General features: G+C 37.0%; 1 protein-coding gene across 2 annotated transcripts in view; it reads right to left on the bottom strand.

Annotated features, from left to right (window-relative positions):
• DNAH5 (dynein axonemal heavy chain 5) overlaps nt 1-17,090 on the bottom strand; it is a 138,934-nt gene that overhangs the window by 65,448 nt on the left and 56,396 nt on the right. For both annotated transcript variants that reach the window (XM_086469578.1, XM_086469577.1), the window contains exons 37-43: nt 15,435-15,622; nt 14,667-14,861; nt 13,888-14,022; nt 12,966-13,073; nt 9,305-9,458; nt 6,456-6,602; nt 4,445-4,686 (exon numbers count right to left, since the gene is read on the bottom strand). In XM_086469578.1, the coding sequence (XP_086325704.1) occupies nt 4,445-4,686; nt 6,456-6,602; nt 9,305-9,458; nt 12,966-13,073; nt 13,888-14,022; nt 14,667-14,861; nt 15,435-15,622 (1,169 nt within the window). The remainder of the gene's footprint in view (nt 1-4,444; nt 4,687-6,455; nt 6,603-9,304; nt 9,459-12,965; nt 13,074-13,887; nt 14,023-14,666; nt 14,862-15,434; nt 15,623-17,090) is intronic.

Consider the following 17,090-nt stretch of genomic DNA (forward strand, 5'->3'; position numbering starts at 1 on the left):
AAAAAAAAGTGCTTTAAAGTTTTCAACAGCACAAAACTCATTCTTTTCAAATATTTTTTAATCAAAGTGACTTTAGGGTATAAAACAACTCTGCAAAGAAATGATCACGTGTACTGGACACATTTGATTTATTCTGCAGAACGTTAGTTTCTAGCAGTGATATAGGCTACATGTCATTTGCACAAAAAAAGTTAGGATTTCAGCAGAGGATGTCTAGTGTGTGTAGGGTTTTTATTGTGCATCTCAGCATATGCAGAGCTGGATAAACAAAACCTAATTAAAACTACCTGTTTCTAAGATCATAGAACAGGATTTGTTCTTTGATGCCTTTAGCTCAAAGTAGTAACCTGCTTTGAGTTTACCCAGAAGCTTTCTCTCACCTATGTGGCAGAATGTTTCTCATTTACATCCCATGAATCTATTTCCCAGATAAAATAGACTCATCAGCAAAACTACTTGCAGATTCTTCGCCAAAATTCAAGCTAAAATTTGGCACAAAGTGAAACAAAATAAATTCAACTTAAATGGAAGAAAAAACTTTGTTGTTGTTGTTGTAAGGGTGGTCAAACACTGGAACAGGCTTCTCAGTGAGCTTCTGGAGCCTCCATCTCAAAACTCAACAGGACACATTTCTAACCAACCTAGTCTAGTTGACTCTGCTTTGAGCGAGGTGTGTTCAATTACATGATCTCCAGAGATCCCTTCAAACCTCAACTATTTTGTGCTTTTGTGATTCTTTTACACACTTCTACCTTCACAATCTTTTGAAACTCTATCTTTTACAGCCCAAAGTAAATAAACTCTGGGACTGATTACAAATAGGTAAATACATGAAAAAGCTTTCTAGAAACAGGTGGGTAGAAAACAAAGTGCTAAAGATTAAATGTCAGAACTACTTAAAATAGATAACTGGAACTTCACCAGCTGTTCCAAAAATATTAGGGATAAGTAGGAAAAGTTGGTAAGGTGTTTTTCCATTGCAGGAAGTTGATGAGTAATGGACTAAATACCTTTGATCACTTTGCAAAAGCTGCTTAAAAAGCATGTTAGACAGGAACAGCAGTATGAAAAGTTTGAAATCTACTTCATTGAATTTGGAAATTGCTTATGTCATGATATTGTATCCCAATAGGCTGCTATATTTAGTTGTTTATAAATTGTTTAAGGATGGGAAATCTAAATATATACAACTTCCTGAGCTATTCAAAACAAATATAAAATATGGTTTAAATTATTTTTCAAAGTTCTTCTGAAATATCCACAAATACTATATTTCATTCAGCATTCAAGAATTATTAACTAAAGAAAGAAAACTCCATTTAATTCTGTTACAAAAGTAGGGAAATCCTCTAGTGAACAATGCGAGATTAACATCTACCCTGATCTGCTGGAATATGTAGTATATTGCACTACAAAATAGATTTAAAGGGAGATGTACAGAAAGAGTCACCAAGATATCTTATTTATGAGGTAAAACCAAACCAAACAAAGAACAAACAAATGCTATTGGCTCAAATGATAGATAACTATAGGTTGCAGTTTTAGAACAAATTTTTGGGAAGGGAGAGCAAGGGAGGTAGGAAGTGTTGTTTCATGGCTGAAATGAACGTAATTTGCTTTGTGTTATCCACAAACAAAAAAAAAAAAAAAGTCAAACATGCCCTTGTTTTCCTTTTAACTGATGCTACCACTGAAACAAATTAAAAGCATAAGGTCATGGATTAAATGAAACTACTTTCATGCAACACTTACTTCAACACAACTAAATTTAGTCTGCATATCACTTTAAAGTGAGGAGGTAAATCATGACTGATAAAGCAAAACAAAATGTTTTTCTTTGTTTTTGCTGTCTTTGCAGCTGAATCTATAGCTCAATTTAAACCAAAATGTTCAAGAAGTTGTTGTCTGAAAATTAACCAGTGCAAGGATGAAGAACTGAGAACCACAGTAGGCGCTATGCAGTGCTGTGAGTACAGAAAGGAACAACACAAGTGAAATCTCACAGGATCCACTGTCCTAGATGCATAATTTACACTTACATTTTCTGAACATTAATTTAAAAAAAAAAAAAAGCCTTGCAGTAATATACATAAGGCGCTTGTGTTGACTGCACATATTTGCATTGGTAAAACTTCAATAACAGCCAAATTTTTGGGAAACATTCAACACTTCTTTTTTCTAATCAGAATGCAAACATTTTGGACTTTGCAAAGAAACCTATCAAATGAATTAGTGATGATTCTCGAGTGTTGCTAACTAGCTGTGCTTGAACAGCCAGCTTCATATGATTTAATATCATTCTAAAAGGCAAAGGCTTTAGGCACTGCTAGAGAAATATGGTAATAACCCTCTGTAGCAACCCTTAGTCCTCCACAAGCTGCAAATCTCCATAGGCAACAAGCCACAGCACATGGGTGCCTCCCATCTGGCACCCATGCGAAGGACAGTTGTTCTAGGCAGTGCCACCCGTCAACTTTTTCTCCATTGTCAGACAAATCAGGCATTTATGGCAAGGAATCTGGTTACAAGCTGCAAACTGTGTAAGACTTAGAAGCATGAGAAGCTTTATGGGATATAATAATAAGAAATCTGAGAATAATTCAGACTAATCATTACAAAAGGCTTCCTCAACTACTAATATCTGAAAGTTAATATGAAGTTAACTGTATTTTCATTTGTCTAGTTAAGGAACACCGTCAACATGAGTATTAGTGTATTTTCCATGGGTAGTATACTTCATCTGTAAAATGAAATGAGTGAATGAGACTGTGAAATATTAATTTTAATAATTACTAAAAACACCTTGCTGTGGCCAGCAGGTCGAGGAAGGTGATTCTTCCCCTCCACTCTGCTCTGGTGAGAGCTCACCTGCAGTACTGCATCCAGCTCTGGGGCCCCAAGCATAAAAAAAGACATGGACCTGCTTGAGCGTGTCCAGAGGAGAGCCATGAAGATGATCATGGGGCCGGAGCACCTCCTCTGTGAGGGCAGGCTGAGAGAGTTGGGGTTGTTCAACCTGGAGAAGAGAAGGCTCCAGGGAGAACTTACAACAGCGTTCCAGTACTTAAAGGGGGCCTACAGGAAAGGTGGGGAGGGAGTCTTTACCAGGGAGTGCAGTGATAGGACGAGGGTAACAATTCTAACTGAAAGAGGGGAGATTTAGATTAGATATTAGGAAGAAATTCTTTACTGTGAGGGTGGTGAGACACTGGCACAGGTTGCCCAGAGAAGCTGTGGCTGCCCCCTCCCTGGCAGTGTTCAAGGCCAGGCTGGATGGGGCTTTAAGAAACCTGGTCTGGTGGAAGGTGTCCCTGCCCATGGCAGGGGGGGTGGAACTAGGTGATCTTTAAGGTCTCTTCCAACCCAAACCATTCTATGATTTTTATGAAATTTTTAAATTGTTAATCCTGAGGAGCCTACTTTATTGATAAATTTCTAAGGCAATATAAGGATTAAGAATAATAAAAAAAAAACAATCAGAAACAACTTTTTTTATGGCTATTGTCTCCATTGTTTTCTTAAAAGGGAAGAAAACTGGAATTAAATGCTGAAACTTTTGTTGAAAAACATTACTATGGAACATTAGATTGATTTTTGTGAACTCATATTTCACCTTTACCAAGATACTTGCTACATGAAAAAAAATGTAGTATTACATAGTAAATGTATTATTCACTATATCATTACCAGCATTCAACCAAGACAAGGATTTATTTTTTCTGGGTTTTGGAAGATGAAAGATGACATAAACAACAAAAATTTCAGTTTATAAGTCACTTTGAAATTTGAGTATGTTATATGCTGTTCTCCCCTCCAAAACACACATATAACATGTTCTGGTTTTCTATATGATTCATTCCATGCCAGAAAGATGGTAACCACTCCTTGGTTCTTCAGACATTTTGCTTCTAGAATTGTTAACAGACAACCTAACTGGGTAAGAACATAAATTTAAAAATTACATCATTTGGTGCTCCATTGACTTTATTTCTGGTTCTAAATCCTAACTGCAATTAGTTTTAAGAAATATCAAGAGAATTTACATTTTCTTGGGGATTTCTAGATTCCTGAATCAGTCCGTTTACTCTGTCTTCTTCCTTGGTCTGAAGCTGTACTAGGGCCTGCCAGGCAATTGGTATTTCGGCAACCAAGCTGTTCTTCAATTGTATAAAATATCCTGTGTTACAAATTTTTTCCAAAGTGAAATATCCTTTTTTTTAAAAGTGTAATATGTTGATTATGTTCCTGAAAAAATTACATTATTCACTCTTGTCTAAACTACCAACAACATTGCTATATTAAATATTGACCTATAAGTTTATACAGTGTAAAATCTATTTCATAGTAATAGTCACAAAATTATGTCCTAAAGTAACAACAGAGAAGTGTTGAATAAGTAACCAGTAAATCTTTAAATACATGAACAATCACTTAGCTAATGTACCTCAAGGATAGGACTCCAGTTGAGAACCGACGAGCTCATGAATACCATCCCATTCCTTGAAACTGTTGCTGGAGATGCATTATCAATATTATGAGGTTCAAAGACTATTTTGCAATTTGGTGCCATAGGTATCCGATCTCCATTTGCTAGTGTTAGAGTCCTGTTATCATCCAGGACAGAATTTAAGTTCTCAATCCAGATAGCATCAACTGGACCATCAAGAACTATCCAGATGTGGTCACCTATAATCCAAAATAACAGATAAAACTGTCTGTAGACGAAGTCCTAGTTTCTTTCACGGACCAGTTTCTTCTCTCTGCAAACAAATTTTGAACTAATTCTGAATTCACACACACAGCTGAAATCTCCATTTTCAATACAATTACCATTTCAGTCACTCAATTTCAATTAAGTACTGAATTTTATCACCTATTGATAGTAATTATCCATTGCTCAGTATACAAAGTGTCATCAGCAAAAGTCATCAGTTTGTAATAGTCTGAAACAGTTTTATAGATCATTCTTCATCATAGTAACTAATTAGGTTTATTTCAATTTACATAAAAAACAAAGAAGATAGAAATAATAGATCTATTTAAAACCACCACTCATTTCCAAAGAGTTTGTGTAAATGTAGTGAAATTAAATAAAAACACTTGAAAAAATCACCCTTTCAAATAGCATTCTCACTTTCCTAAGTAAAAGAGGTCCATTAGAGGAAGATTCTGGGTTTTTGTTCTGCTTCCTGTAAACTTGATCCAGGCCCCTTTGAAGTTTTTCCAGCTCTTTCCATTTAGTAACAGAAATGTATCTTAAAGCCTGCATCTCTTTCCCAGGAGGGTGTGGGTCTGTCCTGCACTTGGGTACTGAGTAACAGGGTCTGGTTGGAAAGGGATTGCCCTTTAGCATCTGACTCCCTGTCCCTTGAGGAGTAGCCAGCCCTGCTGTGCATTGCTAGATAGCCTTTAGTCAGAGATGGGCCCATTCTCATCTGCCTTCAGAGTGAGTCCTTACTATCTAGGCCTACGTGGCTTGGTCCATTGCTAGGTATGAACCAAGAAAGTTCTGGATGAGAAACTTTCTCACCTCTGAGGCAAATAGTTTTATATTTAGAGGATTTCGTAGCTACAGTGAAGGCATCTCAGGCATGAGGCAGTCTGGAGTTCACTTCATAAAGAGACATTACAGAAGTGGTGTAAACAGTGAATCTGAGAAAGTAATGTGAGCATGATAATTCATATTGCACATTGAGGGGAAAAATAGAAAAATCAACAGTTAATGCTATGCTACATTCTCACATGTGCTACATTTCTCAATTTGAAACAAAAACAACATAACGAAATCCAAAAGTATTTTCTGTTTTTAAAGTATCTATATCCTTAAAGATTAAGAATTTTTGTATGAAATTTCACAGTGCAAATGTCAGGGGTTTCTTTTTTTTTTTTTCTTTAGTCCTTAAGGCCTAATGATAAGGTCACGTACTAATACTCAGATAAAACCAGGAAGAATCCATCTAGCATTAAACCACCAAGGCCTCTCTTTTAGTTAATACAGCAGTCTAAGAATGTATGCTAGCATTAATTTAGGCAGAAATTAGAAATTGCCTAAATAGAATTATCTAGTGCCATTTGAGATGGATTATGGTACGCGCAAGGTTAGTAGGTAACAAAGGAGATTCACATCCTTCTAGTATGGCAGCTGGAGACAGAAATCCTAACAGCACCAAAAATTTTTATAGTATATCAGTGTTGGGGAAACTGAGTCTTACCTTCCACTTTTCTTCCATACAAGGGCCTATCATTTGAAAGAGAGGGATCAACAAATTGAGTGACAGTATTTGCTACACTACAGTTTGAACATTTAGAACAGAGACTATACAATAGACAGAAGTTCTTGTAGCAATATTGCAATGCTTCCTTGTAAGTAAAAAAAAAAAAAAAGTCTGCTAATGTGCTTTAGAGAGATGTCCTGCAGTTTGTCTCATTTCGGAGGGAATTGTTTTTCATTATACCTTTCTTGGCTCTTAAGGTTTTTCTCCAGAGTGTTGAAAATATTCCATCTGTCCAATCATTTGTTGCCACATCAAGACGACCAAACATTTGCGAAGCAGTTATAGCTTTAGGATTCATTCTCATTTCACGATGTGGCTGTCCACAATCTAGGAAGGGAGATCATCAGTTAGTTTTGGTATTTCTTTTCAACAGTCAGAGAACTTCAACAAATTCAAAATCATTACTCCCAAACGTACAGTTTAATATGCGTTCACCATGATAAGAAGTTGTGTATTTACTTGGAAAACTTATCTCTTGTTATACATCAATATTTGGTATTAGAGCCATCAAAATTTAAAGCAGAACATAGTTCTGAAACTTTTGAAAGCACAATTCACATTTCATAAATTCATCAGAAACAGAAAAGCAGCAAGATAAAATTTATTCAAGGTTTACTTTAATATTTTGATGGCTTATCAAAAATTAGAGCGCGAAAGCCTTTGGTTTGGATGGACTTTTTTAAAACTCAATGACTAAATACCAGACAGATGCTCCACATTGGTTTGTTTGGGTTTTTTTTTCCGTTTTCCCCATTGTGCACTTGCATGCATTTCTGAATAGTGTACTGGGGTTGCATGGCAAGGTTTTGGTAGCAGGGGGGCCTACAGGGGTGGGTTCTGTCAAAAGCTGCTAGAAGCTTCCCCTATGTCTGATAGAGCCAATGCCAGCCAGCTCCAAGACAGATCCACCGCTGGCCAAGGGGTAACGTATTTAAGAAAGGGAGAAAAGTTACTGCAATTGCAGACGAAGAGAGGAGTGAGAATATGTGAGAGAAACAGCTCTGCAGACACCAAGGTCAGTGAAGAAGGAGGGGCAGGAGATGCTCCGGGCACCAGAGCAGAGATTCCCTTGCAGCATGGGGTGAAGACCTTTGTGACATAGGCTGTCCCCCTGCAGCCCGTGGAGGTTAACAGTGGGGCAGATATCCCCCTGCAGGACCCCACGCCAGAGCAGATGGATGCCCAAAGGAGGCTGTGACCCCATGGGAGTCTCCTGGCAGGACCTGTGGACTTGTGGAGACAGAGGAGGCCACACTGCAGCAGGTTTGCTGGCAGAACTTGTGACCGCATGGGGGACCCACGCTGGAGCATTCTGTTTGTGAAGGACTGCACCCGTGTAAGGGACCCACGCTGGAGCAGTTCGTGAAGAACTGTAGCCGGTGGGAAGGACTCATGTAATGGAGGACTGATCCCTGCTGGAGCAGGGGAAGGGTGTGAGGAATCCTCCCCCTGAGGAGGAAGGAGCTTCAGAAACAACAAGCAATGAATTGACTGCAACCCCCGTTCTCCATCCCAGTGTGCCACTCAGAGGAAGGAGGTAGAGAAATTGGGAATAAAGTTAAGCCTGGGAAGGAAGGAGGAGTGGGAAGGTGGTTTTAAGATTTGGTTTTATTCCTCATTATCCTACTCTTATTTGATTGGTAAGAAATTAAATTAATTTCCCCAAGTCGAGTCTGTTTTGCCGATGATGGTAATTGCTGAGTCATCTCTCCCTGTCCTTATCTCAACCCACGAGCCTTTCATGATATTTTCTCTCCCCTGTCCAGCTGAGGAGGTGGAATAACAGAGTGACTTTGGGCACCTGGCATCAGGGTCAACCCCATCACAAATATGCAAAGTTTATAAGTATATGGTATTGGCATATCCCTGTGAAATCTATTAGACAGTTAAATTCTACCTAGCCATACCATGATCACATAACCTTTGTTTTCCTCATTAACAACCACTCAGAAACTCCTATGCCAGACACCTTCAGAAAACCCAATATTAAAACTTGGTCAGGAGCCAGTAATAAGATGTTGAAAGAAAGAGCTAAAAAAGGCTTATCTTAAATCTTAATTATAATCAGAGTTCGTTAACATGTAAGATAGAAGCCCGGCAAATCATGCAGTTTTACATTTCATGAGGTTATGTCAGAGGATCAGCTCGAAAAAAGTATTGCAGCAGCTTTATCTTGGTAGTAGTTCATGCCTCAGTGCTATAGAAGTATAGGAAAATAGCAAAATGCACCTATCTGTTCTGCTTTTTTTCCTAATTGGAACAGTTATTTACGCTGCAATGTAGAGTTTACAGTGTTTCTTAAGCACACTAAGGTACTGCATGGATGAAAGACTGGCTGAATCATTTTTTACAGAAACTATCCGTTTCTGGAAAATTGTATAAGCAGCCTACTGAGGCCTGGAAAAGAGGTAACACAAGCTTACACCAAAAGAGATGTTTTTTCTCCCCCAGCTATGAGCTTTTAGTTTAATAAGATCAATCCACTAATATTTTTGTTAGAAATACAGAGGACAAAAAGACACACTTAAGTGTCCAGCCAGGACAAAAATTAATAACCTTGAAGACATTGTCACTGCCTAAACCAGCAACTATCTCCTAGTAGCAGCAAAGATAGAAGTAGTTATTTTATACTGCAGATAAAGACCCCGTCTTGTGGACTGTTTTCAAAAAGGACTAAACATTTCCCATTAGGGAAAGGTTTCAGCATTACCTCAGCCAAACCTGGGACATGCTTTAATTACTTGCCCAAGCTGTCTACCCAGACAGTACTGCTCTTTCTCAGTGTTTCTAGAATAAGAACTTCTGACATAAGTATCAGAAAATCAGACATTATATGACTTTGAATGTCAGATATTTTTAAGTTTTTAAAAGATACTACCACAATAATTATTATCACAACACATAAACTGATTCTTCCAGTAATATATTCTCACAGTGAAGTAATTGAGGCTTTCTATGAAGGAACAATGTGGTTTAAATTTTACAATATAACAGTTTCATAACAGTTTACAATATAAATACCCACATACCTGTCATGGCTTTCATTAAAGTGTGGATGCAAGCAGTTTTTCCTGCACCACTAGGTCCTAGTGTCATCAATCCATGCCTTACTCTCTGGGTTTCAAAAAGTTGGATAACTTTCAGTTTCCAAGGAGGATGACAAACAAGTCCAGCTTTGTCCACCTACAGATAGTGACAGAAAACCAAATTACTACTAATTCATGCACAAGATATTTTGACGCTTTTTAAAAAAAAAAAAATCTTCAGCAGAGACTACACTCTTTGTGAAGGTTTTGTGTATCTAAAAAACTGTTTGGAAAAAGAAGGGTTATTTGGTATTCAAATATGTATTCAGAAAAATAAAAAAATATGATAAACCATTTTTTATGTAGCTCTTCTCAGGGTTAAAACATCGTTTTAAAGAAAAGCCAAGAATTTTAGAAACAGTCTTGCTAGCAATCCTTTTCATAGCCACACACTGTTTTCACTTGCCTCTCAGAACAGTTGCTTATTTATGATGATGATGCCTTCTGTTTCTAAATGCTTACAATAGCCAAAAGTTTTCCTGCAAAACATTTTGTTAAATATTTCTGTGTACAGACAAACCTTTGAGTAATTTCTTAATATCATTTTTCTAAGGAAAGACATGATGTATTAGAATCAAATATCACATGCTCATTTACTACTTTTTACTAGTTATATGCTTAAAGAAGTTCTCACTGTAATGGTATTACTGTTGCTTGGTAAAGTGACTCACCTGGAATTGAATAAGAAATTTTTTAACCAGTAGAGAAAAGCTAGAACAATTTCTTAAGGATTCATAGCCCACTATACTTTTGACAGTCAAAAAACTTTCTAAGAACTCAAGATCGTGTTATAAAAGTGAAGCTCTCAAAATAATAATCAAATTTAATTCAAGCATAATTTCTGTTTTTAAATTATGTTTCACAAAAAATCTCAGAAAATATTATCAGTAAAAAGAGGACTAACTTTTTACTGATAAGATAAAACTCAGCTTTTACAATTATTGTCATGTACTCAGTCAGAACCATTGAACTGGTACAACCGCTTGCTGTATTACTTGCATATCAAATCTCATGTCAGTTCAACTTATTTATCTCGCTCTGCAAGGAAGCCAAGAACAGAAGGCAGCACAAGATGAATTCATCAACAGCAATCACAAAGTACATGCTGCCACCAACTCCTTGTTGCCATGAAGAACACCACTGTTGAAGCAACGGAGTTTGCAAAGCACAATGAAGACATCAGATGCACTGTTTTCATGGATACACAACAAAATTTTGTTATCATTTACATCTTGACAGCTCTCATAGTTGACACCAACCGAGTCAAGCTGCATTTCTCTCTCTATAGAATATAGCCTTCTGACTTGTTTTGAGAGTCCACGTATATACAGTAATATATCCAAAATCTAATGATGCACCAGGAGAATGTATCTGAACTGATTTCTTTCTTCACATAAACCAAGACGGTCATGTTAGCTATTCCTTCACTCACATATAGTGTCATCAGTGGAGACTTATCTTTTCTTAACAATTTCTAACACTTGTGGATTCTTTAATAATCTTGTAGACTAGGTATTTCCCTTATTGAAAAAGAAGTATGTTCAGAAGCAGACTTGACATGTTCTCACAAGACCGTCTATTAACAATTGTACATATCTACTGGTTGGGACGAAGTTAACTTCTGTTCAGATAGCCCATATGGTGCCATGTTTTAGATTCGCGATCAAAAAAGTGTTGATAACACACCAGTGTTCTGGCTATTGCTGAACTGTGCTTGTTCACCAAGCATCAAGGCCTTTTCTGTTTCTCACATTGACCCATCAAAGAGCAGGCTGGGGGTGGGCAAGATGTTGGCAGGGAACACAGCTGGGACAGCTGACTCCAACTGACCAAAGGGTTACTCCATACCATAGAATCATGGACTAGATGACCTTTAAAGTTCCCTTCCAACCCAAACTATTCTAACACCCCTGCAGCAGTAAGATTATGCTCAGCTATAAAACTGGGGGGAAAGTTTCTCCAAAGTAGCTGTTGTTCAGAGACTGGCCAAGCAACAGTCAGCTGGTGGTGAGCAATTGCTTTTGCATCACTTGTTTCTTTTTTTTTTTTTTCTTGCTTCATTTATTAAACTGGGCATATCTAGACCCATGCACTTTTTTCTCCCCTCTCTTTTCCCTTTCCAAATCTCTCCCCCAACCCGCTGGAAGAAAGTGAACAAGTGACTGGGTGTTGGCTTAGCTGCCAGCTGGGGTCAACCCACTACAACATATAAAGATAGAAAAACACTTTAATTCAAGTGACAACTATTTCTTCATTATGATATTTTCCCAACTCCTGCCTCCCTTCCCTAATAAAAATTTTCTTCTTGAACTTGATTCTGTCCTATCTTATTTTCATTGTACTGAGTCATCATAGCTCTGAAAACACCACAAAGAGTTCTACTCAATAAAATCCTGATTCACCTCCAAGACAACCAAGACAGCCTACCATTTCTGGTTTCTCCAGATTTTAAGTTCTAGCGATATGAGAAAAATAAGCCAAAATAAGCAAGTAAAATTTCCAAACACTCTCATAGCACTAAAAAGGCACCATGAGATCCCTAGATAAGAAATTTTACCAATTTTGTTTTACTTAAGATAATCATGGTGCCTAACACTTTTCAAGGTTCCAACACTGCTTCAGCATAGGCTGACATTACACCCTACTTACAAGCAAGTAATAATGGTTTGTTGATAAAAGGTATGGCGCTTTCTATGTCTGGCTTCACAGATCACCAACAGTAGAGCTATGAAGACAATGTTATTAAAATCACTTTTTAATTTATTAGGAAATAACAATTTAAAGCATGATATTCCAGTTATTTATAGTGTCTCCTAATAAAAGTTTGATTTGTGAGTCCTTTTTTAAAGTTAACTGTATAAACTATAGAAAGCAAAACAGTTTTATAAACATTAGCTGATGATTCAACTCTTCCTTGTTAGGAAAGCCAGAAGCAGACCTCTTTACTTGAATCTAATCATATTAAATATAAGTAAATGAAAAGTCATATACTCAATTTCTTCAGAAATGCACTTCTGATTTTCAATTTTTTTCTTTTTTGGGGGGGTTTTAATGGTGTTTTTTAGGTTTTTTTTTTATTTCTCTGTTTAACTATTAGATAATTACCTGAAGAATTATTGAAATTCTGGAGGAAAGTTTAATAGAGGTGATCATTTAAGTGTATACACTTCATTAGCCTTCTATATCTCACTGATGTTCTTAAGTTGGCCCTATTGAAATGTTCCAAAAGATCTAACGGTAGATGAAATAGAGGAAATGTCATTTTAGGTAAATCTTTTCTCAAGCTCATGTTCCAATATCAGACTTTATACAAAGACGAAATCCCGGGTCACGTAAGGCAAGTGTATATACATGCATTTTTCAAACTGGTCACCACAAACGACTCACAAGAAAACCACAGGACATCACAATCACAATTCAGTGACATCCTTAAGAATAAGATAAATAATAATAATCCAATGGTAAAGATTTATGGAACAGCTTACTCTTCCTCTAAATAGTAAAACATATTATTACCAGCTGGGTAGATTCAACACCAATAATTTTCTTAGATGTCATATCACAATAGTTATGCCATAGCAGCACAGATCAAGAGAAACATTACATGTCTGTCAATGGCGGCTTCCAGTTCAGGATAGTCTGCTTTATCAAGCTGGATATCTGGAAACAGATCCTCAATTAGACTCAGAAATAAGGGTTCGTCTTCATCAATCTAGTGAAAATTGGGAGGGGGGGGAAACACACAGATTAAAACCTATTTTATTTATTCTAGCATCTTAAAAAATCATCCCTAACTCTTGCAGAGCTAAAGAAATATTTGAAAACATAAGGAACCATCTATGGTAACCCTCTAGGTGCTAAGCACTCTAACAGGACACAACAGAAGGAGATCATGTGATGCTTCCAATAATCAAAAATTATTGAAAATAAACTACTAACGTACAAACTCAGAATTTATTAAAGTAGATTTTAGCAATAACATTTATAGAAACAGCAAATTATTTGTCTAAGATGTAAACAAATCTAATAAAGGAGATGAAGTATTACAGCCACAGAAGAGGTTTTATTGGGTAATTAAGACAGATGAGATAGCACTCATTACTACAAATAACAGCGTATTTCAGAAGAGTGACTAGATACTTTAGGTCAAAAGTTCTAAAGAGGTTACTACATAGACTTCTATTTGGTCACTTTTTTCTATAGGTGGCAGGGGAAAACGTAAAAAAAATTAATCTGAACAGTTCAAGGTGGTGTGGTTTAACGCAGGTAGGCAGGCAAGCACTTCACAGCCCCTCACTCACTCCCTCCCCAGCCCCATACAAGGAACTACAAAGAAAATTAACTCTATCCCAGCCAAAACCAGTACACAAGACCATCCAGAGAATGGAACATTTCCAAGCTACCTTTAGTGTAAAGGCCACATTCAATCTTGTAGTCATCACCTTAAGATTTAAATTGTATTTCCAAAAAGAAACACGTAGCTCCAAAGTACAGTTTAATTAATTTACCAGGCCCTTGGAACTTACTAGTTTAGACAGGTTCATGTCTCTCAGCACACGCATGACAATGGTAGATTCAGTATCTGTGGGATTTGCTCTTTTTGCTGCTCCTAACGTACGTAGCACTGACAATATATTCCGCAAGCCAAAATCATAATGCACCTAGAAAATATGCAAAGTTTCCCCAAATTAACAGGGATGAATCAATTCTTATTTATCATTTAAGATATTGATTTGTATAAGAAGTGATAATTGTGGCACAAATGCCTCCTAACATCCAACGACAAGTCTTTGGCTCTGTGACTACGGGCAACTTCATTCCCCACCTCTTCTACCATCTACTAAACTGTAAGGTGTGACAGAAAAAAAGAAATGTAATCACAAGTCTTTGAACAAAGATAAGATTCCTGATGACTATTAAAAAATAAATTAGTAGTATAATTTTGAATTCTCTGTGGACCTTGGAAAATGACTTTATTTGAGAAACATTTAAATAAGCACAGGCAGCACAAAACAAATGTCTCTCAATCTACTCTATAAAGCCAACTAATATATAAGCCCTTTATGCCTCAATCATCACCATTCATTAAAGCCAAATCTTAATAATAAGCAGTGCTCTGAATAAAAGTCCCATTCTTGTGCAGATAATCTGTAGCAGGAGTTAATCCTCCAGGACAGCAGAGGGTTGCACCACTAAATCGCAAGTGTCATTCAGCTTACTTCGCAAACATGAACTTTTCCATTTTCTTCAGATATTAATAATTTGTGACATCATATATAGTTTTTCCTCATATGAAAATAATGACCTGCTTTGACAGTTGTTCTTCACACAGCTTGTACAGTGTAAAGAATTTCCTTGCTAATACAACATTAGCAATGAAACCACAACTAGCCAATTTGACGCGAATTATGATTTGACGATCAGGCACCATCATAGCCACCGAACGGAAGTTGATCTTCAAGTTTTCAGGAAGCTCTTGCCGTCCAGCATATCCTGGATTCTGGAGAGAAGAACAGGTTTTGAAGTTGACTGCCCCTTGCACAAACAGAAGAATCAGCAAAGGAACATGTAATCTGGTTAGACAAAAATAGCTTTTTGGCTTTAAATCACATGTAAAAATGAATTGCCATGCACATTTACCGTCATATCACTACAGTATTTTAGCCTCTCTTACATCCATAAGGTGTGAAAAAATTTCCACCTAAACATTTCAAATCTGTATTTGTCTTACAAGTACTGTTTTTACTGGCTACTTCTACCTATATCTCTAAGGCCATTTTTCTGTACTTGTAGTAAAAAGCATACTTTGGGAATCAGAATGTAGCATGCAGAAGTAATCTGACATTGAGATAACACTTTGTATTTACAATGCTGGCTGCACTTCTTAATTGCGTGTGCTTGATGTCATTGAGACAAGACCCTGTAAAATGGTCTTTGTAGTAATACTCAATGTTCTCAACTTGTCAGTGAATTCTGAGACAAGTGACATAAAAGTTACCAAGTACATTTAACATACAGGGTTAGAGGGTATTATTATCATCATCGGCATATTAGAAACCTACTGAATACCTACCATAGTAAGAAAGATGCCAAATTCTGGGTTCATTTCCACATTATCTCCATCAGTAAAAATAAAGCTTTTTTTACGTTCCTTCTTACATGTCAACACAATTGCAATTTGCTGTGCAGCTACTGATAGTACTGGTAAATCAATACGATTGAATTCATCAAAGCAACCCCAAGAGCCAGACTGAGCAAGACCTTAAAAGAGAAAAGCAACTAAGCATCTGACCATTATGTTGTTAATCCTTTTTTGGTGCAATTCATAAGCCAAATATCAGGTTAATCTACCTCAGGAAAAAAAAAAAAAAAGTTTATTTTTGAGGGTTGGGAAAGGGTCAAGGAGAAGAGTTTAATTATTTTTCAAGCAAGAATTCCCAAAAGTCCTCAAGCTTGTCTAGGATATGACATACATCCATTTCTGTTCCTTCTTGCACTATCTTGAATGTTTTCCTGTTCCTCCCTAACCCCCAAAAAGAATCCCTGCAATAAGCTTATGAAAATATGGTTGGTTGTCAATAGCTTATTGATTAAAATGAACAATAAAGTTGCTTTCACCTGGAAAGTAGTTAGGGGTCAGTCTGTGCCAGAACTGCATTTTTCCTCAGATATTTTGAGGAAAACAAAACACAAAGTGATCAGCACAGTCACCTGCAACTATACAAGAGTCAAGGAGCTCCACTTGATCACTAATTCAACATCTGCCATGACTGACAAGTATCAATTTCAGGTGCCTAAAAAAAAATGTTGTCTCCATCCAGCCTTCAGTAAGCTGTATCAATTGCTTTTAACATATATAGTGGTATTCATGCACTTCCTTCAACTGACAAGAACTCTAACATTTGAAGGAGACAAAATACCAAAATCAGTACCCAACACATTCCATCAGTTCAGCAACAATTTGCACAGCTTTTTATTTTTGTAGTGGCAGTCCTTATTGATTACTTTAAGTGTCTTTTCGTATCATTTCATAACCTATTATAGGTTTTCAGACATTTCTGTTTCTTGGAGACAGTGTTGCAAATGTCTTTTACAATTACAAAAATATATTAACTACTTGCATTTATTAAAAGGCTGAAAAACACCTGCTGATTATGTGTTCACCTTGTTTTATAAAGATGTTCTCTTAGCATTTGTAATTTTCACACAGTCCATAGAATCATATAGTCACAGAATATCCTGAGTTGTAAAGTACTCACGAGGATCATTAAGTCCAACTCCTGATTCTGCACAGGGCTACCAGATGTTAAGCCATATACGCAAAAGTGCTGTCCAAACACTACTTGAACACCAACAAGCCTGGGGCCCTGACTACTTCCTTGGGCAGCTTGTCCTGCTGCTTAACCGCTCTCTCTCAGTGAAGAACATTTTCCTAATAATATCTAATCTGAATTCCACCTGAATCAGCTTTATCACCAGATAGGAGAGAACATATCAGCACCTCCCTCTCCGCTTCCCCTCATGAGAAAGTTGTAGACAGCAACGAGGGCACCTTGTCTCCTTTTCTCTAAGCTGAACAAACATAGTGTACTCAGCCATTCCTTGTAAGTCATGCCCTCTAGTTGTTTCACCATCTTTGTTGCTCTTCTTTGGATGCATTCTAGTATTTTTATATGCTTCTTACATTGTTGACCCCACGCAGTACTTGAGGTGAGGCCACTCCAATGCT

Source organism: Leptosomus discolor, chromosome 8 (genome assembly GCF_034619465.1).
Source record: "Leptosomus discolor isolate bLepDis1 chromosome 8, bLepDis1.hap2, whole genome shotgun sequence".
In the NCBI taxonomy this organism is placed as follows: domain Eukaryota; kingdom Metazoa; phylum Chordata; class Aves; order Leptosomiformes; family Leptosomidae; genus Leptosomus; species Leptosomus discolor.